Raw genomic sequence first — 24285 nt, 5'->3', positions numbered from 1 at the left:
ACTGGGCAGCAGTATTGCCCCAAATTTTGTTCCCCAATGAAACTTACATATTTGGCTAGGTTTCCAGAGTGCAATAGAATGAAAATACCCCACACAGATCCCAGAACAAAATGCACCATTTTTTGAGCTCTGATCTGTTTGATACCTGTGCCCAAATACCTGGGTTCCCTGACTTATAGCTCATTCACTTTGCTCCGATTTTAAAAACGAGACACAGCATGTTAAAGGACTCAATAATAATTATTTAGGGGAAATTAAACCCTAACCTCTAAATCCTAACACTAAAACCCTGATATCACAGGCAGTATACAGACTCATATATTTGTAGTAATATGAGTATTGCTTGTCTTTTTTTTTTTTTTAATAATTGCCTGCCTAATACTTGTAGCTATACTCCACTGCACTGGTCAAAATACAGATAGGCAGCATCAAACTAGTTAAATCTATAATCACAAATCAACACATACACATAGAAACAATGTTTGGCTTTACATGTGGAAGGAGCACATACATGAAAACAGTACAATCAATGCACCTCATGTTTGAAAAAATGCTATGCCCAGAACAAATTGGTGCCAGTTATTTGAACTGCATTTGGTTCAAACAGACATTATATTATATATTGTTATAATGTAAATTCTCATATACTGTATGCACAGAAAAAAGACAAACCTCCTACTTTTGGATATTGCTGTGCAGTGGGAATAATTGTGAAAATATTACTTTGATTATCCAGTCAGCTTTACTAGTACCAGTATTAATTCCATTCCACACACATATTATGAAATATAACTACATTGTTATTTTTCATAAATTAACCAAAACTAAAATAAAGACCATTGAAATGTTGTTTTCTTTTTTCTCTTTTCATTTTCTTGTAATAAAACATGCACAATTTTACTTAAGGAACAAAAAATTCATATACTGTATCATTATGAGTATGTTTCTAAGCACATATGTTTGTAATAGGAGGGAATTTTTTTTTTATTTTTATTAATCTATTATGCAATCACTGCATATAAAGTTATCTATATATACAAGACCCCTGGAAATAAACAAGGAGTGGCACAAATGTTTTTTCGTTTCACAATCAAAACAGGATGTTCTTATTCAACACTGGTGGCAAGTGTTATAAACCACTTAACTGGGAACTAAGTCTAAATATTTTCATGCCTCAGTTTATATATTACATGCTTTTAGTATAATGCCTCAGATGTTAATTTTGTTTTTTATGCTGGTTCCATTAATATTAAAGCTTATCCTTAACATTTTCTTTTAAAAAGGTGGAAAACAACTTTTAATGAAAAACAACTGTTTTGGTGTATTATCACATTAATAAGAATTTCATTACAATAAAGAATTTGTGTAAGAAAATGTTAAAAGATAATTCCATATCTAGTTAAGCATATTTGACGGAATTCCCCCTTCTTGGAATGAGTATTAGAAAACCTAAAAAAGAAAAACAAACACTGCTTACTCTGTTGTGGGTGTGGGGTGGATAAAGTGGGCGGCATAAAGGGATGAGGTTGAGTAATTCACGTCTCATCGGAGCTATAAATTCTCATGCAGGACTCTAGGAGGATAGGCAGAGAGTAAGATTAAGAGTCAGAAGAAGAAGACTAAAGAGGACTGAACTTCTCCAGCTGTGCTTTATTTTACAAATTAGTGGCTAGAAAGTTCTCACCATGAGAATAAACATCTTGCCATTTTTGGTCCTTGGGGCCTGCACTTTAAGTGCATGGTGCCACCCAGTTAAATCCAAATTTTTGACCTTTCCAGGGGATTTAATAAAAAACATGACAGACAAACAGCTGGCTGAAGTAAGTATTGCTTGTCTTGTTTTTTTTTTTTGTTTGTTTGTTTTTTTATTCACACAAACAGCATTTACTGATCTACCAGAATGTTTTTTTTATATGTTATTACCACTTATGCATTGGCATATAAGATTGTCTGATTGTGTTTTCTATTTTGTTTGTCTCCAGGACTACCTGAAGCGCTTTGGTTATATGCAGGTTCTGGATAAGAGTGGTTTGCAGGCAACAGTGTCTACTTCCAAGGCTCTGAAGAGGTTGCAAAATCAGCTGGGTCTGGAAGAGACTGGCAAACTGGATCAGCCAACAATTGATGCCATGAAGAAGCCACGCTGCGGTGTACCAGATGTCCGCAACTACCAGACATTTGATGGAGACCTGAAATGGGATCACAATGACGTTACGTACAGGTAACCATTTCAGCATTAACTTGTTAGCTTTTTATTAAATTTTATATTTTCATGTGCTTTCACAAATAATCATGCATGCTCACTGTCACCCCAGTCCATGAAAATTATAACCATTTGTTTGAAAAGTTTCCAACATTTAAGAAAAGTGTCTGAGGGAAGATGAAGAATACCTGACATTAGAAAATACAGCTACAAGATTAGGTTAACAGTTGCCCATTGTAATTCTAATTGCTTTCTATTATATTTTCTGTAGGATTCTGAACTACTCACCAGACTTAGATGCGTCTATTACTGACGATGCCTTTGCCAGAGCCTTCCAGGTGTGGAGTGATGTCACACCGCTGAGTTTTACACGTCTCTACGAGGGCACTGCTGACATCATGATCTCATTTGGAAAAAAGAGTGGGTTTTTAATCATTTATTAAGATGATGCTTTCTTCCAGTTACCCAAGTAAAGCATTAATACAGTATTATCAATGTTCTATTATTGGTGATTTTATAATATAATATGTTAAGAGAGAACAAGAACAGATTATTTTCAGTTATTTATATTTTGTTACCTTAACTGTTTATGTGGTGTTTAGTATCATGAAGTTGTATAAGGCAAATGCTAAACCAAATTGGAAAACTGGTAAAACAGCATATACTGTATATTACAGATCATGGAGATCCCTACCCATTTGATGGGAAAGACGGCCTGCTGGCACATGCTTATCCTCCAGGTGAAGGGATGCAGGGAGATGCTCACTTTGATGATGACGAATACTGGACCCTTGGCACTGGACCAGGTCAGAGTCTGTTCATTGAACATAGATTAATTTATCAACTCTAACATAGAATAATTATCAAATTGTTGTGCTACTGCACAAATGCTTGAAATTGGAACTCTTGCTCCCTCTAGAGGTTTGATCACATGCTTACTGAGAATACTCTCATATGCCCTTCACTTTTATCATCTTCCTTCACAGTGTGAGCTGACTATCATAGTTTCATATAAGCATAAAACAGATTTTTTTTTTCTTAATTTTTTGCCTCCAGTAATCAAGACCTACTACGGCAATGCAGAAGGTGCTATGTGTAAATTCCCTTTCCGGTTTGAAGGGAAGTCCTATTCTACTTGCACCACTGAAGGACGTGAAGATGGCCTGCCATGGTGTGCCACAACGGCCGACTTTGGCAAAGATGGAAAATATGGTTTCTGTCCTAGTGAGCGTAAGTTCTGCATATTACGACAAAAGCTAAGTTTTGACAATTCATTGTATATGAGATGATAAATAACAAAACTCGTCTTCCTCCATAGTTCTGTTCACATATGACGGGAATAGTGATGGTCAACCTTGTGTCTTTCCATTCGTGTTTGATGGGCAAACATATAGCAGTTGTACCACTGAGGGACGTAATGATGGGTATCGCTGGTGTGCTACTACAGCCAACTTTGATAAGGATAAGAAATATGGGTTCTGTCCTAACCGAGGTGAGAGCCTTTAATGCACCATTGCCCTTTATTACATCAGAGAACCTAAGCTATAATATGTTAGAATTTTTTCAAACCAAATATTAGGTCAAAATTACTTAAAGGATACACTGCAACATACAGCTGATCTTTATTAGCAAATGAAATGTATGTGTATAAATTTGTCCAACAGATACTGCTGTGATTGGTGGAAATTCTGAGGGGGAGCCATGCCAGTTTCCTTTCACCTTCCTGGGGAAAACCTATACTTCCTGCACAAGTGAAGGCCGTAGTGATGGAAAACTGTGGTGTGCCACAACCAGCAGTTATGACAAGGACAATAAATGGGGATTTTGCGCAGATAAGGGTAATTGTTTACGACTTTATCATTTTATTAACGGAACAATTGATGCACCTTTTAATCACTACAGTTAAACTATATGTGCAAAACCAAAAAGTAATATTAACCCATTTTTCTGCTTGTCACAGGATACAGTCTGTTCCTGGTGGCAGCCCATGAGTTTGGACATGCTCTTGGTCTGGACCATTCTAACATTCAGGATGCTCTGATGTACCCCATGTACAAATATGTAGCAGACTTCTCTCTGAATGAGGATGACATTGAGGGCATCCAGTATCTCTATGGTAAGCAGATGAACATGGATATTATACAGTATATACAGTATATAGCATTGTTTACAATCCTGACTTAATAAAATGGCACCTAATAATATAATGTCTTACCTTATTTAGGACCCAATCGAGGCCCAAAGCCCACTCCACCCAAGCCATCTACCACTACATCTTCCCCAGTTTCAACTGCCAAACCCACAAAACCAACTCCATCCACAACTCCATCTGTGTATACGCCTGTGGAACCCTCAGTAGATCCTTGCCAGGTGGACAAATTTGATGTAATCACAGAGATCCAGGGAGAGCTCCATTTCTTCAAGGATGGGTAAGAACTCGTAGTGTGAATACAACAGTACTATTAAAGAACTGTACTGTATAACCTGTTATATGGTAAATATCTATGGCCAATTACGCTCAATAATTAACCACAAAACATCTGACCTGAATGGAGGGGCTGAATAACTGAATTAGATGCAGCTTTAAGTAATAAAATATTTATATGGGATGGATAAAAAAAAAATATCATATGTAATTAATCAGTAATGTCCCAGGAAATTTAAATATCCAATATTTCATTTCCTTCAGATACTACTGGAAGTCCTCAAGTAATAAAGAACGCAAAGGTCCTTTCATGGTTTCTGAGAGATGGCCTACCCTGCCAGTCAAGCTTGACACTGCTTTTGAGGACCCTGTCACTAAAAAGATATACTTCTTTGCAGGTAAAATAAGATTGAGAAAACCAGCTATCATTAATAATGTAAAGTAATTTCATGTAGCAGATTGACATCTGAGATTTTGCATTTGTTTCAGACACTCAGTTCTGGGTGTTCACTGGACAGGATGTACTGGGACCACGAAGAATTGAGAAGCTTGGCTTGCCCGGCACCTTGAAAAAGGTTGAAGGAGCACTGCAGAGGGGAAATAGCAAGGTGCTGCTGTTCAGTGGGGAGGAATACTGGAGGTAAAATTAAGTCAACCTAAAGCTTTCTGATGCTCTCACTTATATATAAATCACATGAATTAAATTTTACTGCTTCATTCATCTTCTTAGGCTGGATCTGAAGACCCAGCAGATGGATAAAGGATATCCTCGCCACATTGACATGACCTTCGGTGGGGTCCCAATGGATGCTCACGATGTATTCCTTTATAAAGGTAGGTGACTTTTCTTAGCAATCAGGGCCCAGTTTCCCCGAAAGCTTCTTTTCGCTATGTAGTTCTTAAGTTGTGCCTTAACCTCTCTTTTAACGTTCTGGCGCAATTCCCGAAACGTTCGTACGCCAACCTTGACTCACTCTTAGACGCTAGTCGCCGCCCTTGAGTAGCAGTCTTTATAAATCAGCGGTGTATGCAAGTACATTATGGCACGTTATCAAAGTTGTATTAATGATGGAATATACTGTAGGCCTGTTTAAGAATTTAATTTTATTTGATATCAGAACTAATAGAGTGACTTTTAATTAGCATATTTCATAATGTGACTTATGCATTAAAATTGGCAATCACTTTTATTATTAAACAGGTGGCAAACAATTTGGCAGCGATACAGCGTGTTGTTGTGCTAAACTGAAAAAGGCGCCGTCCGTAGAGCCACGTGGTTCATGTAAATTTTTTCCTTTAGGCTAAACTTCAGCCCTTTTCACATTTTGCTGAGGTGGCTATGTAAAAAAAATAATAATAATAATTTCGCCTTCCAAGGAAACAGATTATGGAGCTTCTTGACCTGCTCAGACCTGCGCTTGCCAGGCCAACGCTTACGCTCTACGTCCCGATGTCCAGCTACTTGCTGCTTTTTGTAGGAGTGAAAAATCGATTCCTGAGCAATCGGTCAGCTTATTCAGTACCTGTAGACAGCGCCTTGTAACGTCAGACGTAAAAGGCAGCGACCTAAGAAGACTCCTTAGGGACAGTTCGGGAAACACACTTAGAAAAGTAATCACTTTACGTAAAATATATCTTAAGAGACTTCTTAACACGCTAAGAGTGTGCGTTATCGAGAAACCGGGCCCAGATTGTTAGTATACATTTGCAAAATAATATATAAAATATGTCGTTTTATTTCTAAAGAAGTTTAGTTCTAGAGATTCTATGCAAAGATCAAAAACTAAACAAAATACCACTATATATTTGTTTCATTTCAGGACACTTTTACTTCTGTCGAAACATCTACTACTGGAGAATGACCAGCAGGCGGCAGGTTGACAGAGTTGGATATGTCTATGAACTGCTGAATTGTCCCAACTACTGAATTTGATTTCATCAGTCTGAAGTATTATAAAGAAAGCACAGCTAACTGAAATGCAAAACTTAGATATGTTTTTTTTTTTTTTCAAAAAGAAAGTACAGTATTACTAAAATAATAGAAACTGTGTTACCATGTTTTTTTTTATATATAAAGAAATATTTGCCTGGAGCAAATGATAAAATTAATTAATTTTCAGTAAATTAAGATTATCTTCATTAAGGAATGTTAAAATATATTTAGCTTTTTGTATTTTATTTCTTTTCCTTATAGACTAAATTTGCACAAGTGAATGTATTTCACAATTGTCTAATTTATTTATAAAATCAGCAGGTTTTTGCTATTTGAATAATTAAATAAATTTTATTTTAAGTCTCTCTATATATTTTTTCCTCATCTTTGTTACTTATGTTATTATGCTCATCAAGCAGCAACAATTTTAACATAATTGTATTAATCAATTAAGTAATTATTATTATTATTTGCAATATTTTAAGTTGCAAAAGTTGTTTCAAAATCTATGCATAGATCATACATTAAGTTAATAATTGCAGTCAGCACCACAGAGAGCCGGAAGTGGCAAAGTAAAAATATGAGAAGAATCCAGTTCAAAGCCCATCTGGTGAACTTTGGGTTGTATAATAATGAAAAAAAAATATATATAATAATAATACTTGTGTGTCAAATGTGACAATTATAATGAAAGAAAATGTTAATTATTATTCAGTATATTAATCCTAGTTTATTCTGTTCATCATTTTGCTGACACAGAGAGAATTTAATAGCACTGAATCAGGCACAGCACCAGAGACAGATGTCGAATGAAACAGGCAGACCTAACCATCTTTCCCCAGTGAGTGTCCTGGCGTTAGTGAGTCCTCTGAAGGGGGGCTCACATATTAGATCATACCCTCTTCTCTCCTACTTGCCTTCAGGTTCGCTTAAATAACCAAAGGCAACCTTAATATCTCTTCTTTTATAGTGGGATGTTTTTTTCACAAATGCCCCAGATACAAAAAAAGTGTTATGGTGGAGTACTGCAAGTAATTCCCTGTTAATCTAGTGACATTATGTGTCAGATTGCATCTCCTGGTAGTGCAATCAATAACTGGCACACAGACTCTTTATTATTTTGTGTTTCAGGTCTTATTTCTACCAAACTGACAAATATCAAGCCATCAGTTTCAAAACATTAAAAGTTCTTTTTCTTATTTAAATGAAAAAGGCCATTTGGAGGGTCGGGTTGCAACCCTGAGAGTTTTTCAGGCAGTTTAGTGATTAGAGTAAGGTTATAGCTCAGCAGTACAGTATAACAACGATATCTCAGAGCTGTCTGTATAGATATGAGAACATTGTCAGTTTGGGGGATGAAGCGATTTTGTTTGATAGGCATTTGATTGCATTTGATTTGATTGTCATGACGTTGCCTCATAAATAATCATGAAAAAAAGGTCCTGCTAAGCAATCAGCTTTGATGTCAAGAGAGTCAAGATGAAAATTAATGTACAGATATAAAGATGAAAATTTACACTGATCAGCCATAACATTAAAACCACCTTTTTACGCCATTGAGATGGCGCTGGCCCCTCAGGGTGTTTCTTCTGCAGGGTGTTTCTTCCGTCCAGTCTGATCCTTTGGGTGTTGTGGGTTATTGGGTGTGCCTCTGTGGATCGGATTTGTTTATCCAGTGCATCCCAGATCAGATTGAGGGTTAGGGAAATTGAAGTCCAGGTAGGCACCTTGGGCCCTTTGCCTGCTAGGCCATGTGCACAATGGGCTAATGTGGACTGGGTTGATCATGGCCAACAGTTGGTAATATTTTGACTAATTAGTGAATAAAATGGTAATGCTAATATTTTTTTATGCCAAAAGTTCATAGAAATAAAGCGTTTAAAAAGCATCCTTCTAGCCGAATATTATTAGTTATGGACGCACAGAAGTCATTGAAAGTTTACTTTACTGTTATGGCACTATTAGAGGTGCAATTGAATTTATTTTAAGCTGTAATATATTGGTCTGGCTTTAAGAAAAAGCAAACTACACTCGTATTGTTAAAGTGGCAGGCAGGTGTCTGAGTCAGACTTATAACAAAAGCATTTTGGGACTGTCTTGGTAATTGTTGGGAAACACTACCACCTGCCATTTTAGTACATTTGCTGTGATATAATGATTTTTAGATTCTTATTGTACCAGTGTACTGTATGTTGGCACACTAAACAAAAGCTGAGTGTGGAGATCGTACAGACTTATTTAACAAGACCTTTTTGTTAGATTCTCACATAGTATGTTTATTTTTCCAAATAACAGTGCCAAATGTATCTGTGCCACCTTTAAATAACCTGCATTTCACCTTGGTTCTGATTTAGTGCCTGATAGCAATGGCAAACCAAACAGAGACTAAGGAACAACCTGAACAAAAGCTCACAGTGAATTGTTATTTCTGGCAAGTGAGTGGTAGAGTGGGTAATGCTGTGCACTGTCAGGATGTTCACAGTTTCTGATAAGCTGTACTGTCATGGGTTCTCACACTATCATTTCCTTGGCACTAGGAAGTTTTATCACTGTGTACATATTTGATAATAGTGGGTCATTCTCCATTGTTAAAGGTTATAAAAATCCTGCCCCGGGGCCAAATAAATACCTTCAAATACAGAGAGCTCCAAAATTGCTATGAGACTCAGGTTTTCACACCGGTACAAACCATGAGTTAGACACAGAAAACGACTCTGAGATATTTATAGAAGAACCTTTTAAAGAAAGATCATGAGACTGTGCCGTCTGCTGGACCTCCAGTGAGCCTATAAATTAGAAAAAAAGGCAATGATGTGGTACAGTATATCACCATTAACTTATAGCTACATCCGACTGAGTTAAGGAGACAATCGCTTTGACGCATCCTTTAATAGAAGTAATGAATGTCTGGTATAATCTTGGCTGGGGAACTTTGTTTTAAGGGTAATTAAAGGTATTACACACTTAGGATAAACTTGCATTCTCTTAGTAAAAAATATTCAAAAGCTAACGATCACTTTTGCTAGCTGAGTTTGTTAGCTTAGTAAAGTTCTATAGAGGTTATGATTTCATATCGGATGAAGAGCAATCCCAGCTAGCTAGCATCACTGCACTGCCCACTGAGACTGGATTTCTTTCTATTCAGAAATATGGATGTTCTCCCCAGGTCTGTATGCGTGCAGGCATTTGTGTATGTGAGAGAGAGTGAAACTGGTGTAATCTATTGTAGCCTAAAATCCCGAACTGGTCTATATTAATAGCATACTGTACAGCAAAAAATATGCCAATTCTTTTTAAAAGAGTTACAAAGAAATCCTGTAAATCTGTCTGCAATCAGAATATGAGAACGGAGGGAGACAGTGACAAGGAAAAACTCCCTGAGATGGTAATAGGAAGAAACCATGAGAGGAACCAGACTCAACAGTTCAGCTATAACAGTTGATGTTAATTAATGTTAATATGGCGTCCAGGTAGTTATTGAAGACTGAGGTAGATTTGTGGGTAATTCCAGTCCCTAACTATTTCTCAAATCTTGCCTCATAATCTTTTATTTCATTTGTTTCCAATATTTTTTTACATTTTTATTTCCATGGATAAAACTATGAGTTGACTACTTGTTAAAATGAGGCAAACTGTGAGGTGCTAATTCCAGCTCGTTGAGCCACTTAGGACAACATGCTGAGCTTCATAAAATGGTAAGGAGTCCTGTCTGCTGTGTGTGTGTGTGTGTGTGTGTGTGTGTGTGTGTGTGTGTGTGTGTGTGCAAATTGAATAGACTGAATAGTGCACTGCACATGACATAAAACACTGCAGGACACAAGTTCTGCATTAACATAATGTCCCTTATGAAAGCACCTTTGCATTTAATGGTCTCATATTTTACTATTTCTTTAACAAGTTAACATCGGTCTCAGAGGTCACCCAAAGTGTGCAGTTTAGATTTTTTTTAAGTCTGTCTTAAATCTAAATTAAGGTGTATATAAGTTCATTACAATAGGTCTTGGTCATTATGAATTTTTCTGCTCTGCACACATCAACTGTGATGTTTGTCACCCTGAACACAATAACAATTGAGGCACCAAATTCCACAACCCCCATTCCAATCATCTACAGTATCTGTATGACTAACTGGTACTAACCATATGGCTGACAGTAACTTTGTAGGATATCATCTTGATTTAGCTCAGTGGGATTTCAGAAATTTCGGCGTCTTAGCTAAACTTTAATATTCTAAGCTTTTAGGTCTGCTTTAGATGCACATGTATATAAATATGTTTCTGGAACACATGGTCCAAGGCTGGTTGCTACTTGTTTTTACTAAAGAGGTTCTGCAAACATCCTTCCATGCAAAAATGCACTCCAAAGTTGAGTTAAGATTCGTATAAAGTTTTTGCAGTTTCACCGAGCTAAATCATGTTTGTATTTTTTATGTTAAGGTATGGTGTATTTAGTGCAAATATAATTCTGTTTGTTAGACGAAAAGTTAATCCCATATAGCCATATGGCTAGTTTCAGTTAGAGCATACAGCTAGTTGCACAAAATGAGGGTTGTAGAATTAAGTGCTGATTAACTTCATGGTACTCACATTTTGGGTGACAAACTTCACAGTTGGTGTACAGAACAAGAAAAATTATAATAACCTAGATGTAGTGTAATGTTTTTATAATTTTCCAGATGAAATATCCTGCAAGAAATTGAATTTTGCATTATAGGTTCCCTTTAATTGGATATATAAGCAAATCATAAACAGGTCTGGAAATTATTCTGCAATATGTATTTAGTGTTCACTGTTCGTCAAGGCCAAGATGAGTAAAATCGTTTCAGCTGGGACCCAAAGGAGGAAGATTGAATATTAAAAGCCCATAGACACACAACCGTAACAGGCACAGATTGGTCTGTGCCTAAAAACCCATTGTTCTGTTGTTCACAGCAAGTGAAGAAGATTTCCCTGAATTTTCCTCTATGCTGCAAATTCTTGAATTCAGTGTTCTATAGAACAAGAATAATACATTTACAATAATATACAGTAGGAAGTTTGTAAATACATCCACTTAGAAAAAGGCTAGCTAACCTCTCAGGAGATAGCATGGATTTTTTTTGCCTCTACTTTTAGGTAAATGTGTTTGTCCAGAGGAGTTTGCTGCCTGAGCACTTTTCGTAACTATGTGAGCTCTTTAAAGCTATGCCTTTTTTAGCATGTCTGGATCAGTCACTCTAACACACACAAGGACCATGCAACCATGCAGCGATGAAATTCAGTGCTTTCTTTAATTCTGTAACAAGGTAAGATAATCAGTGGGTCAAACAGGCGACAGCTTCTCCCTCTCTGGCACACAAACTCGCATATTATACCAATTGATTAGCTTCACGATGTACATCAATTAAGTTGAATAACCATATTGAATGATTAATTTCCATCATGACCAACACACATGCCAGTATAAGGTAGTCACGGACATCCACCAACAAATATATATATTTTAGGCCAGAAACATTGTCATATCAGAGTCATTCATGGGGATAACCAGATAACAAATGCGCTCATGAGCCTCGCACTAGTGATGGGTCGTTAATGAATAATTCGTTCTTTTTTTAACGAATCTTTAACATGACTCAGATGAACGAGTCGTCTCGGAGAGTAAATCGTTCATTTTCTAATAGGCGCGCATGCGCAGAGCCTCCGTATGTTATATACAGGAAACAGAATTGAACGATTCTCAGCAATCGAGTCGTTCACTTGACTCCCTTAGACGCTATGCGGTGCAATAGATTTAAAAGAACGAACGACTCAGATTGGAAGAAATAAGAGGTGAGCTACTCATTCTGTTTATTATAATATGTCCTTAGTTGCATTGTAATATTTTCATAACTGGAACTATAGCCAATTTGTGTACGTAGACGTACTGGGGGTATTTTTATTGAAAACGCAACATTTTAATTTATTTCTGATCAAAAGAATGAAATGCCAAAAAAAAAAGATTCGTTCGTTTGATGAACGAGATTTAAAGAACCGAGTGAACGTCCCATCACCTCGCACACAGGTAGACTGAGGCTATCACATGTCGCACGCAGAGAAAGCCTGAAGTGTCCCGCTGATATCGCTCCCCCCAAAACAAGGCATCGAAGAGAAAGTTCCACTACTTTAACATTACATTCTTTTAACTTGTAAACAATCATGAAAGAACAAGAATTCGTGAAGTTCATTAAACCAAGAAAACAAATTTGAAGAAAATTAAAACATCATGGACAATAAAATGAAGATGAAAGAATAAAATAATAATAATAATATAATACAAATAAGGAAGGGAAAAGTTAAGCAAGTAATATTAAATCAATGTATTACTCACACCAGTTACACCTTTTCACCATTAATGGTAGGGAATGGCAGGCTTGCCAGATCATATTTGCAGAAAACTATGGAGGCAAAGCTCTGATTACATCATTATTGAAACATGTGCATATGCATGTGCATCTAAAGCTGACCTAAAAGCTTTGCATTTTTGTAATGCTATTCTTTGTTATTGTTCTATATAATATTTCAACAACAGTTCCAATTTAATACCCAGAAATGTAGGTAGACCAGATGAGCCATAAAGGTGTCACCAGCTGACATATTTTCTAGTTGGCCATGAATTTCTTCTGGCTGTGGCTCTATAGCACCATAACATTTATTACTACATAAATCTAAACCAGGTCACTGCTGCAACAAGAACTGCAGCAAATTAGCTTGACCTTAAATGAGCATTAGCAGGCGTTAATAACCTTAGTATCAATAACAATAGCTATGTCTCCCTTGTGACTGTCTAGGTCCTTGATTCTTGGTCATTTTCCAGGGACATACATCCATTTTAATGTTTCAACAGACTAGTTTTGTGTCTACACAAAACAGTTAAAAAAACATCCAATAAGCAGCTAACCTACAAGTGCTATCTGGGTGAGGGGAGAATGGCCAGTCCGGTTTAAGGAATAAAAAAATACAGTCCTAAAGAAACAGCATAGAGATAGTTTTCTTAGACCACACTGGGCTCTGTAATACGAGTTGCGTATTACCTGAATGCCACAGTATTCCTGAGTCCTATGTCACAAGTCGTCTCAAACAGTCAAATGTTCTTTAGTGGCCATTCCAGTAACAAGTTCTGAATCCAATAGCACAAATTTCAGAATGTGATTGAACAAGTGAGTATCAGCATAAATGTGCAACTGACAAATCTGCAACAAAATGTAGTCATGGACCACAACCTGAAATTATTCTTTCTAAATACCATGTCTAAATACCGAATGCCCAATCCATACCATGAAGAATTGAAGGAAAACACTGATGTACCCAGTTACTGTATAACAAGGTGTTCCTAATAAAGAAGCCAAATCTGATGACGTACAAGAGCTATTCATGGGCTTTATAATAAAACAGTTATCGCCTAGAATTAGTAACTTGTATTAAATACAATTTAGCCTTAGTGCAATAAAATCAGTGATTATTATATTGTCGAAAACAGCAGATGCTCTGCATCTCTCTCTGCAATGACACAGCAGATGGCTGTCATGGTGGTGTGGAAAATAAGCACAGTCATATGTGGCATGAATGAATATGTGAGAGAAAGAAAGGACTTGAGATAAAAGTGAACATAAAAAAGCATAGATGCAATAAATGAGGCAAAATCAAAAAATGGTTTTGTGACAGGCTAAATTTGCTAAAGTCTCATAAACAGTCGTCATTAGCAGCCCATCAAACAAGCCACACGAGCACTTAACTACTGGTAGCAATTCTAAATCATTTGTATGCAGGGTCTGGGGTGACATTGTAGTTATTATTCCTATAAAGTCTTGTCAGAAATTAATATAATGTGGCCAATTAATATTTTGTAAAATTTAATATTTGAGGCTGTAAGCTACAGTACGTACCTTATGGACACAAATGATAATGTTTTTGCCACAAGGCATCAAAGTCAAGACCATGAATTATGTACATTGAGGCCATGACTTAATGCATCGAGGTCTTATTTAATACATGGCTTCGGGTTAATTATTTGTTGGAAAGTCAGATCATTTTCAATTAAAGTGCCACAGGCTAATGAATATCCATGCCACAATGATAATGACTCCTGTATGCCTTTATCCATTATTACATACAGTAACTTAATTAAAGTAATGATCAATTAGATTAATGCTTACAGTAGGTTGATCATGATGCTCTATTTCCACAGATTTTTCAGTGTTTTGTGTCTCATAATGTAAAAATGCGATATGTATCACAACAAAGTAATTCATGAAGACAATCTGGTGTCTGTAAAACTGCTATATACTGCTTAATAAAGATAGCATAAATAAATTTCTATTGAAATAGCCCTTGAGAAACTTCCTGTAGCCCTAATAGTTAAGATTATAGTTAAAAATAATGATCATGTCACCTCAGTGGCTCTGTGCCTATGAATTGCCACAGGAGGCATAGACTTGTGTAAGGTTCTGCCTCCTACTCCACTAAACCCTGAGTGCCCTGTGATGGGCACAAGAGGGGGTACAACAATATAAAATCAAACTCTTACACATTATAAGTGGTGAGTTTCATATTCACTTATTATTATCATTAGAATTTTTGTTGTTGTTGTTTTAAGATGTAAAAAAAATATTCAAACCTTTCTACTGCCTCATTAATACAATAGCCATAATAAATTTTATATAAATAAATACATACAGGATATACTGTACCATACTGTGCATATTGTTTTTCACAACTGATTTTGTGTATAGGATATTAAATAACAACATATTGTATATTTTGCAACTTTTCCCGGGATATGATGTTTTTTAAGCATGCCTTACTAGGCAGTTTTTCTAAGGGAAGACAGCCAAAGGACATTATAACCTTCAGTATTGCTCATATACAGTAGATGACAAACAGATACCGTCTGTGTATATTTCACTGTCAGGATGTGGCAACTGACAATAGACAAATGACTTCGCCTCTCATCCCATGGAGTAGGAGAATAAAAGCGCATGGTTTTTCTTCATAATGTGTGAAGTATCTTACCTTGAACTCTAAGAACTGAGAACCTGGATCAAATCTCTGTGGATATTAGGAGAACTAAACAAAAACTCCACACAGAGAATTTCAATGTAATGCAATGCAAAGTCATGTAATTTTGTCTTTTAATGTAAGGACTCTGAAAAAAATGGATTTAGTAACTTATAAACCAATCACAGCTCATGCACCAAAATAGCAATTTCAGTCTTGCTTTTGCTAATAAGCGGTATTCTTCTGGAGCCTCTATGTAGCTATATATATACCACTTCCAAAGCACAAATATTTTTTCAGCCGATCACATGGCAGCTATTTAATGCATTAGGGCATGAAGAAGAAAGGTGAATTAAGTGACTTTGAACATAGCATGATTGTTGATGCCAGATGAGCTGGTCCAAAACGGCTGATCTACTGGGATTTTTATGCATAGCCATCTCTAAAGATTATAGAAAATGGTCTGAAAGGAGAAACTATACAGTGAGCAGGATTTTTCAGGGAAAATGCTTTTTTTGATGCCACAGGTCAGAGGCATTAGGCCAGATTCAAATAGCATCTTGTTTCGACTGAGGCATGTCAAATAGTCGAACCTTGAAACAGATGGGCAAGACCAGCATGAGACCACACCAGATGGCACTCAAGAACAAGAAATAACTTCTTTCTGTCCATTTTTTTCATATATATAATAATTATAGATTAATTTAAGTTGTGCATGTTTTCTGAAACATTACCTGGTGGTTTTATAAAAGTCCAGTACAATGGAAAGTATTTGAATTACTATTAATTCTCTAACAGAAAAAAAAATGTATGTGGTTTCTTCTACAGTAAACTTAAATATACAGTGGTGTGAAAAACTATTTGCCCCCTTCCTGATTTCTTATTCTTTTGCATGTTTATCACACAAAATGTTTCTGATCATCAAACACATTTAACTATTAGTCAAAGATAACACAAGTAAACACAAAATGCAGTTTTTAAATAATGGTTTTTATTATTTATGGAGAAAAAAAAATCCAAACCTACATGGCCCTGTGTGAAAAAGTAATTGCCCCCTGAACCTAATAACTGGTTGGGCCACCCTTAGCAGCAATAACTGCAATCAAGCGTTTGCGATAACTTGCAACGAGTCTTTTACAGCGCTCTGGAGGAATTTTGGCCCACTCATCTTTGCAGAATTGTTGTAATTCAGCTTTATTTGAGGGTTTTCCAGCATGAACCGCCTTTTTAAGGTCATGCCACAACATCTCAATAGGATTTAGGTCAGGACTTTGACTAGGCCACTCCAAAGTCTTCATTTTGTTTTTCTTCAGCCATTCAGAGGTGGATTTGCTGGTGTGTTTTGGGTCATTGTCCTGCTGCAGCACCCAAGATCGCTTCAGCTTGAGTTGACGAACAAATGGCCGGACATTCTCCTTTAGGATTTTTTGGTAGACAGTAGAATTCATGGTTCCATCTATCACAGCAAGCCTTTTAGGTCTGAAGCAGCAAAACAACCCCAGACCATCACACTACCACCACCATATTTTACTGTTGGTATGATGTTCTTTTTCTGAAATGCTGTGTTACTTTTACGCCAGATGTAACGGGACACGCACCTTCCAAAAAGTTCAACTTTTGTCTCGTCGGTCCACAAGGTATTTTCCCAAAAGTCCTTGCAATCATTGAGATGTTTTTTTAGCAAAATTAAGACGAGCCTTAATGTTCTTTTTGCTTAAAAGTGGTTTGCGCCTTGGAAATCTGCCATGCAGGCCGTTTTTGCCCAGTCTCTTTTTTATGTTTCACTGTTCCATGTTTTTGCCATTTGTGGATAATGGCTCTCACTGTGGTTCGCTGGAGTCCCAAAGCTTTAGAAATGGCTTTATAACCTTTACCAGACTGATAGATTTTATTTACTTTTGTTCTCATTTGTTCCAGAATTTCCTTGGATCTTAAGATAAGAGATAAGATAAACCTTTATTAGTCCCACAAGTGGGAATTTTGAATGATGTCTAGCTTTTGGGGTGCTTTTGGTCTACTTCTCTGTGTCAGGTAGCTCCTATTTAAGTGATTTCTTGATTGAAACAGGTGTGGCAGTAATCAGGCCTGGGGGTGACTACAGAAATTGAACTCAGGTGTAATAAACCACAGGTAAGTTATTTTTTAATAAGGGGGGCAATCACTTTTTCACACAGGGCCATGTAGATTTGGAGTTTTTTTTTCTTCCTTAATAACGCAAACCTTCATTTAAAAACTGCATTTTGTGTTCAATTATGTTATCTTTGACTAATAGTTAACGGTTTTTGATGAGCAGAAACATTTAAGTGTGACAAACATGCAAAAGAATAAGAAATCAGGAAGGGGGCAAATAGTTTTTCACACCACTGTATGGTAAAAGCAAATGGTTGTTTACTGAACTTTATTTTGCCCTAGAAAAAAAGACATGCTTGATGTTTCATTGGTAATCTTTAAATCTGCAGGACCCACTGTATCCAGCAGGGGCAGCTGATGATGTGGAGTTTTTCCACTTTGTCTATGGACCTCAGGATTTGGGAGACTGGGAGGCAAAATGAATCAAAATGTAAGTTGATTATAAATAAGTGTAACTCTATTAGGACAAGGACAAAGGTCTTGCTTTCACATGCATTGCTTGATCTGTTTTCTTGACATCATACAGGACAAGCCTCTGAATTTTATGATATGGGATGGGCCGCCGCTTTGTCTCCCCCTAGTGTGTCTGCGTGTGTATTGTTCACCATTCATTTCGTTTAGCATCAAATCAAGGTTACCTGTGTCTACCCCATGTGTCTCACTATTTATTCTAGTCGAACCCGTACCACTTCGTCTGTTCACTGTTGTACACGTCCATGTTTGTGTATCTCAATCTTATGTGTTTACATTCTTCCCCCAGAACTGAGCAGAGTCTGCAGGCGCGAGCACGTCCAGTGTTGTGAATCTTCATTAAGGTCAAGGTCGGAGCTGAAAGAATTAAAGCTATGTGTTTGTCTCAAGGTTGGACTGGTTATTGCCCTTGTCTTTTTATTAGTTCTACTGGCCCGCCTGCAGACCCAGCCTGGGGAATCCACCTAAGTTTTCTTTTGTTTCTGTAGTTTAATATTCTTTAAATAAATAAACTAAGTTGTCTTTAAAACCCTGCATCTGCGTTCGCCTCTTCAGTACCCAAGACATGACCGTTACCACTAAGAACAGGCTGATACGCTATATGGCCAAAATATGTGAACACCTGACCATCACACATTCAATTCAATTTTATTTTATTTGTATAGCATTTTTAATAATTGTCATTGTTGCAAAGCAGCTTTACATCATCAAGAGAATTATTTAAGTTTGTATTGAATTTGAATGTGCATGAATACGGTCAGATAGTCCCTGGTGAGCAAGCTGAGGGTGACAGTGGCAAGGGAAAACTCCCTAAGATGGTAATAAGAAGAAACCTTGACAGGAACCAGACTCAACAGGGAACCCATCCTCATTTGGGTGAAACAGAAAGCAGGAATTGATCAGCATTCATATTGTGTGTTAGGTGGCAGCCAGTTCAGCTATAACAGTTGATGTTAATTGATGTTAATATGGAGTCCAGGTAGTTATTGGAGACTCGGGTAGGAAATTCCAGTCCTGAACTATCAAGCAACTACAGCCAAGTCAAGTGCTCAGAGAAACAGCTGTTATCACCAGTCGAGGCCAGAACTGTCTTGTGAAACCATCCCCATACACCAGACGCATCCCAAAGAGACACACAAGGCATCCATGTAACAAGATCTTCAACCAGAAGCGGGGCACCAGGATGGGTCAGACAGGTCTGGAGGGCAGAGGGAGTCTGGATCACTGGCAGCTCAGGAACAACATGTGTAGCTCGACAAAAGAGAAAGGGGGAGAGAGGGAAGAGAGAACAGGAGAGGGGATAGCAGAAGAGGAGAGATAACAGTTAGGTATGGTCGCAGTCACATAATGTATAATGTGAATGTATATTTAGTGTAGAGTGCAAGCAGAGACTCAGGCAGGACTAACTATAACAGCATAACTAAAAAGGAGAGCCAGAAGGAAACACAATCAACAGCAATCAATCAGTTTACCGTCAACAAACCTGAGTGATCAATGAGAGTGGGGAAGACAGCATTCAAACATACCAGTTCACCATAATACTCTACGTCCATGAGTCCTCCAGATCTGCTCCTTTACCCAAGACAAATCTGTTTATAAAAATGCTTGATTAAATAAATAGGTTTTTAGCCTGGACTTAAACACTGAGACTGTGTCTGAGTCCCGAACACTATTTGAAAGGCTATTCCATAACTTTGGGGCTTTGTAAGAAAAAGCTCTGTCCCCAGCTGTAGTTTTCCTAATACGCGGTATTGACAAGCAGCCTGCATCCTTTGATCGAAGTAGGCGTGGCGGATCGTAAGACACTAGCAGTTCACTTAGATACTGCGGCACGAGACCATTTAATGCTTTATATGTCAAGAGTAGTATTTTAAAATCAATGCAAAATTTCACAGGGAGCCAATGAAGTGAACATAGAAAAGGTGTGATATGCTCATATCTTCTGGTTCTAGTAAGGACTCTCGCTGCTGCATTCTGGACTAGCTGAAGTTTGTTTATGCACCTAGTTGAACAACCAGACAGTAAAGCATTACAATAGTCCAACCTAGAGGTGATAAAAGCATTCTTCTGCATCGTTTAGCGACAATAAATTTCTTATCTTGGCAATATTTCTAAGGTGAAAGAATGCTATCCTGGTAATATTACCTACATGAGCTTTAAATGAAAGGCTAGCATCTATAATCACACCGAGGTCTTTCACTGTTGCACTTGATGGAACAGAAAGGCCATCTAAAGTTACAGTGTGATCTAAAATCTCACTTCTAGCTGTATGCGGTCCTATAACTAGAACTGTCTTATCAGCATTAAGCAGAAGGAAGTTAATTATCATCCAATCTCTTATGTCTCTTATGTCTCTTGTGACATGTGAGTCTTTCAAAAACTGTTGCAACAATGTTTTAAGCACAACGTTATCTAGAATGTCTTTGTATTCTGTGGCATTAATATTGCCCTTGAGCTAAACGGCTCAAACTGGATAAAATTAAGTGGCCAGAACCCTGAGCTTAACCACACTAAATACCTTTGGGATATATTGGAATGCTGTCTGCATCTGTAATAATGCTGTCTTGATACCCACGGTTGTGTAATGGGTAAACACAGTAGATATCCACATACTTTTGGTCATATGGTATATTTTCTGCTTTTATAGGTTTGTTGAGCAAAACTATACAGCCTCTAACAGCTGTTAACAGCCTCTTTTCATTGTATCAATGCATTTATAGCATTTATTGTAATTTAATATAATATTTGTTACTCAGTACTAACTACCATTGGACAAACTTCTTTTACTGTATTTGAAGAGTACATGTATTGGCAAGTGAAGTAAGCAATTTCTACTTGACAGACCAATGAAAATTATTAGATCATAAATAATATGGAAACAACAACAACAAAAACACAAGGAGTAGTTCAGTTGGTAGGCCAACAAATATGTGAATGTTTCAACTAGTTTAAACCTGCTTATAGCCTTTTCCAAAAACAAAAGATTTTTTTAACATCTGCTTTCCTCCCCTATAACACCTACATAAACACGTCATGGAAATCCTTGTTTTTTGCTGGGGTTTTTTACGATACCCAGGCTGGTAAGAAATACCTAGATGCCAAGAAATTTACTCCATGAATTTAGGGGTTGGTAGTATAAAACCAGTCTATACAAACCTGAATAATGATATATATATATATATATATATATATATATATATATATATATCATTATACCTTTATAATGATAAAGTTTTGATTAAGATTATGTACTATATTTAGTTAGTATACTTAGTTAGATTGGCCTTCAGACAATGTACAGTACATGTTTCCTTCATATGTTCAATAAAATCATTGGTATTTTACCAAAAACCGTGAATTAAAAGTGTGCTTGAATGATTTATACTGTATCTTGTCCACACTTTACAATCATTTGGACCATGCTATAATGTGTTATTTATTTATTTGTATCTATTATTATTATATCCTTTTTTACTTTTCCACAACTCTCTAAATCACTTACATTCTAAGATAATATAAAATTGGTTTGAATAAACCAGCTTAATATTTGATATGAATCTGCCATGAAATAGCCTAAGAAGCTGATATGGCAATAAATCCTAATACAAACAAACAAACAATCATTTGGAATTCAGTATCTCATAGATCTTTTAAATATATGTCTAAGTAACACCATGTGCTAGATCAAGTTTCAGAATCTCTAATAGTGAGGTATAGTGAGGCCAAAAGCCATATTTCTACAATAATTAACTATGTAATAATACAGAAGGGCTGTACAGAAAGTAATCCAAAAAATAGGCATACCGTTCAAATTCAAATTCAAATTTCAAATTCAAATTTTATTTGTCACATACACAGTCATACACAGTACGAAATGTAGTGAAATGCTTACACGACCGCCAGTGACCTTAAAAAGAGAATTAAAACTTATAAGTAATAAATATCAATAGACGAAATATGATAAAAAAATTTAAATAAAAATTTAACTAGAAAAAATAGAACATGAAAATAGAAATATATTGTATGCATAGAACTATAATTTTGTGCAAGTATGCATAGAAAAAGTGACACTGTGCAATGGTTATTAAAGTGACTTTGTGTAATGGTCCAGAATGTAAACGTGAACATGTAGTGTAGATGTGATGTGCGTGGAGTTGTCCATATTGTCCATTGATGTATAAAGATTGATTGATTGATTTTGAGAATTGTGAAAATATTGTGTTAGTTTTGCCTAGTGGTGTGGTTGAGAGACCTTATCGCCTGCGGGAAGAAGCTCCTCCTCAGTCTCTCTGTGTTGGCCCTCAGGGAGCGGAATCGCTTCCCAGACCGCAACAGAGTAAACAGTCCATTGTTGGGATGGCTGAGGTCCTTCACGACCTTTCTGGCCTTGGTCCAGCACCGCTTGGTGTAGATTGAGTGCAGGTCAGGGAGCTCGATGCGGATGATGCGCTCAGCTGATCGCACCACCCTCTGTAGAGCTCTTCTGTCCTGCATGGTGCTGTTCCCGAACCAGGTCGTGATGTTTCCCGTCAGGATGCTCTCTATGGTGCAGGAGTAGAAATTCCTGAGCACCTTGGAGGGCAGTCTAAAGTCTCTCAAGCGTCTGAGGTGGTACAGACGCTGCCGGGCCTTTTTTACCACGGTGTTGATGTGACAGGACCATGTCAGGTCCTGCGTGATGTGAACACCGAGGTATCTGAAGCTGTCCACTCTCTCCACTGGGCTCCTGTTGATGACGGGGGTCTGGTAGTTCCTCTCCTGCTTTGTACTGAAGTCCACTATCAGCTCCTTTGTCTTGCTGACGTTCATATCAACTGACCTATGTTGGTAGAGTAACTCTTCCTCTATACAAAGATACTCAACACATTCTCCATCACAAGCGATGCATTTGTGCCATCGTTGAACACCCCTGTTGAAAATCCCCTTTGTCACATGTTGAAGATACAGGTATCTCACCGCACTACAGAATGTTCACAGAGATGCCACCATGGGAAAAGAGCAATGAACACAGGTGAAAGAAAGGGAAACCAGCATTAAAGACAAACCATTCAATGGCAGAGCATCAACTGTGTCAAAGGAGGTTTTCTTGTAATTCGGACTATGCAGTGACAGTAAACTAGACTCCTGTTAGTTGTTACAGTGCTTGCCATTTTGTCCTTTATTTTATCATGATGATATTCTGTTTAAATCAATTGTCTCTTGTTTTATACTACATCATATTACATTTTGACATTTTCTATCACTTAGCTTTTAACTTAAAGGCAAGTACTTCTGTGTGAAGGTGGTGGGCAAGATACTGTACTATTAAAAATGCTATAACAAAAAAAATAAGGCAACATCATATGAGTGAAGCAGCTGATTTGCATATTCTGCATGAGGAGCCCAGGCAATCCACTTAAGCGTAACCTGACTCTAAATACATATAACTTTCCCCACCAAATATAAATGTAACTTTAGGAAAATACAATTAATTTGCAAGAGAGGGAAGTTTAGAAACAATGAAAGCCTGTGAAGACATCTGCAGAGCTACTCACAACAATAACATTATGCCAAACCATATGAGTGCTGAACAAATAGCCTTGTTTAAATTTTTTTTAAATACAGACCTCATATGCAACACAGCTTACAATCATGCATTCACAAGAAATAGAGGCAAAAAAGCTTGAATATACTCCAGAAATTTACTGATTCAGACTAAAATCCATTTTACAGGAACTAACTAGTTAAAGAGGTTTTTGTAAAGCGTTAAATGTGGTAATATCAATAGCTGGGATATTTACATTAAATTTAAGGAATTTGCTTATTTTATGTGATTAGAAAATGAGAAAAAAGAAAAAAAAAGAGGAAAACTCTTAGTAGGGCTGTTTTTTGTTCCTTTTTTAGTTGCTTAAGTAACTATCCTTGTTTAATATGAGTAGTAACAGCTAAAAACAGTTAAAACTGTCAAAAATTGTTTATGAGAAAGAGGCTGCAAAATATTTCAACACACACACAATGCTGATTGCTCACTTCATCAGGTCTAGGCTTGGATGTCAAACCCCCAGTCTGATCTCCAAGATTTCCGTTTTTTCCCCTTGTACCCTGGGTTGTTTACATGTCTATTTAAGCA

The 24285-nt window shown here is 36.9% G+C and overlaps 1 protein-coding gene and 1 long non-coding RNA gene across 2 annotated transcripts; both read left to right on the top strand.

Moving 5' to 3' along the window:
• The first annotated feature begins 1573 nt into the window (after positions 1-1573).
• Positions 1574-6913, top strand: mmp9 (matrix metallopeptidase 9). Its single transcript, XM_053503799.1, has 13 exons — positions 1574-1820; positions 1983-2221; positions 2475-2623; positions 2881-3009; positions 3260-3433; positions 3522-3695; positions 3868-4041; positions 4164-4319; positions 4428-4632; positions 4893-5026; positions 5118-5268; positions 5359-5462; positions 6449-6913. The coding sequence occupies exons 1-13, from the start codon at positions 1686-1688 to the stop codon at positions 6553-6555; spliced, it is 2031 nt and encodes a 676-aa protein (XP_053359774.1). The 5' UTR covers positions 1574-1685; the 3' UTR covers positions 6556-6913.
• A 5350-nt stretch (positions 6914-12263) lies between these two features.
• Positions 12264-18699, top strand: LOC128530085 (uncharacterized). The gene is made up of 3 exons (XR_008361106.1): positions 12264-12371; positions 18035-18135; positions 18466-18699. It is a non-coding gene; the product is annotated as an uncharacterized LOC128530085 (long non-coding RNA).
• The last annotated feature ends 5586 nt before the right edge of the window (positions 18700-24285 follow it).

Source organism: Clarias gariepinus, chromosome 9, assembly GCF_024256425.1.
Source record: "Clarias gariepinus isolate MV-2021 ecotype Netherlands chromosome 9, CGAR_prim_01v2, whole genome shotgun sequence".
Lineage (NCBI taxonomy): Eukaryota > Metazoa > Chordata > Actinopteri > Siluriformes > Clariidae > Clarias > Clarias gariepinus.
The sequence above is the reverse complement of the archived record's forward strand: the minus strand, read 5'-3'. Positions and strand labels throughout refer to the sequence as shown.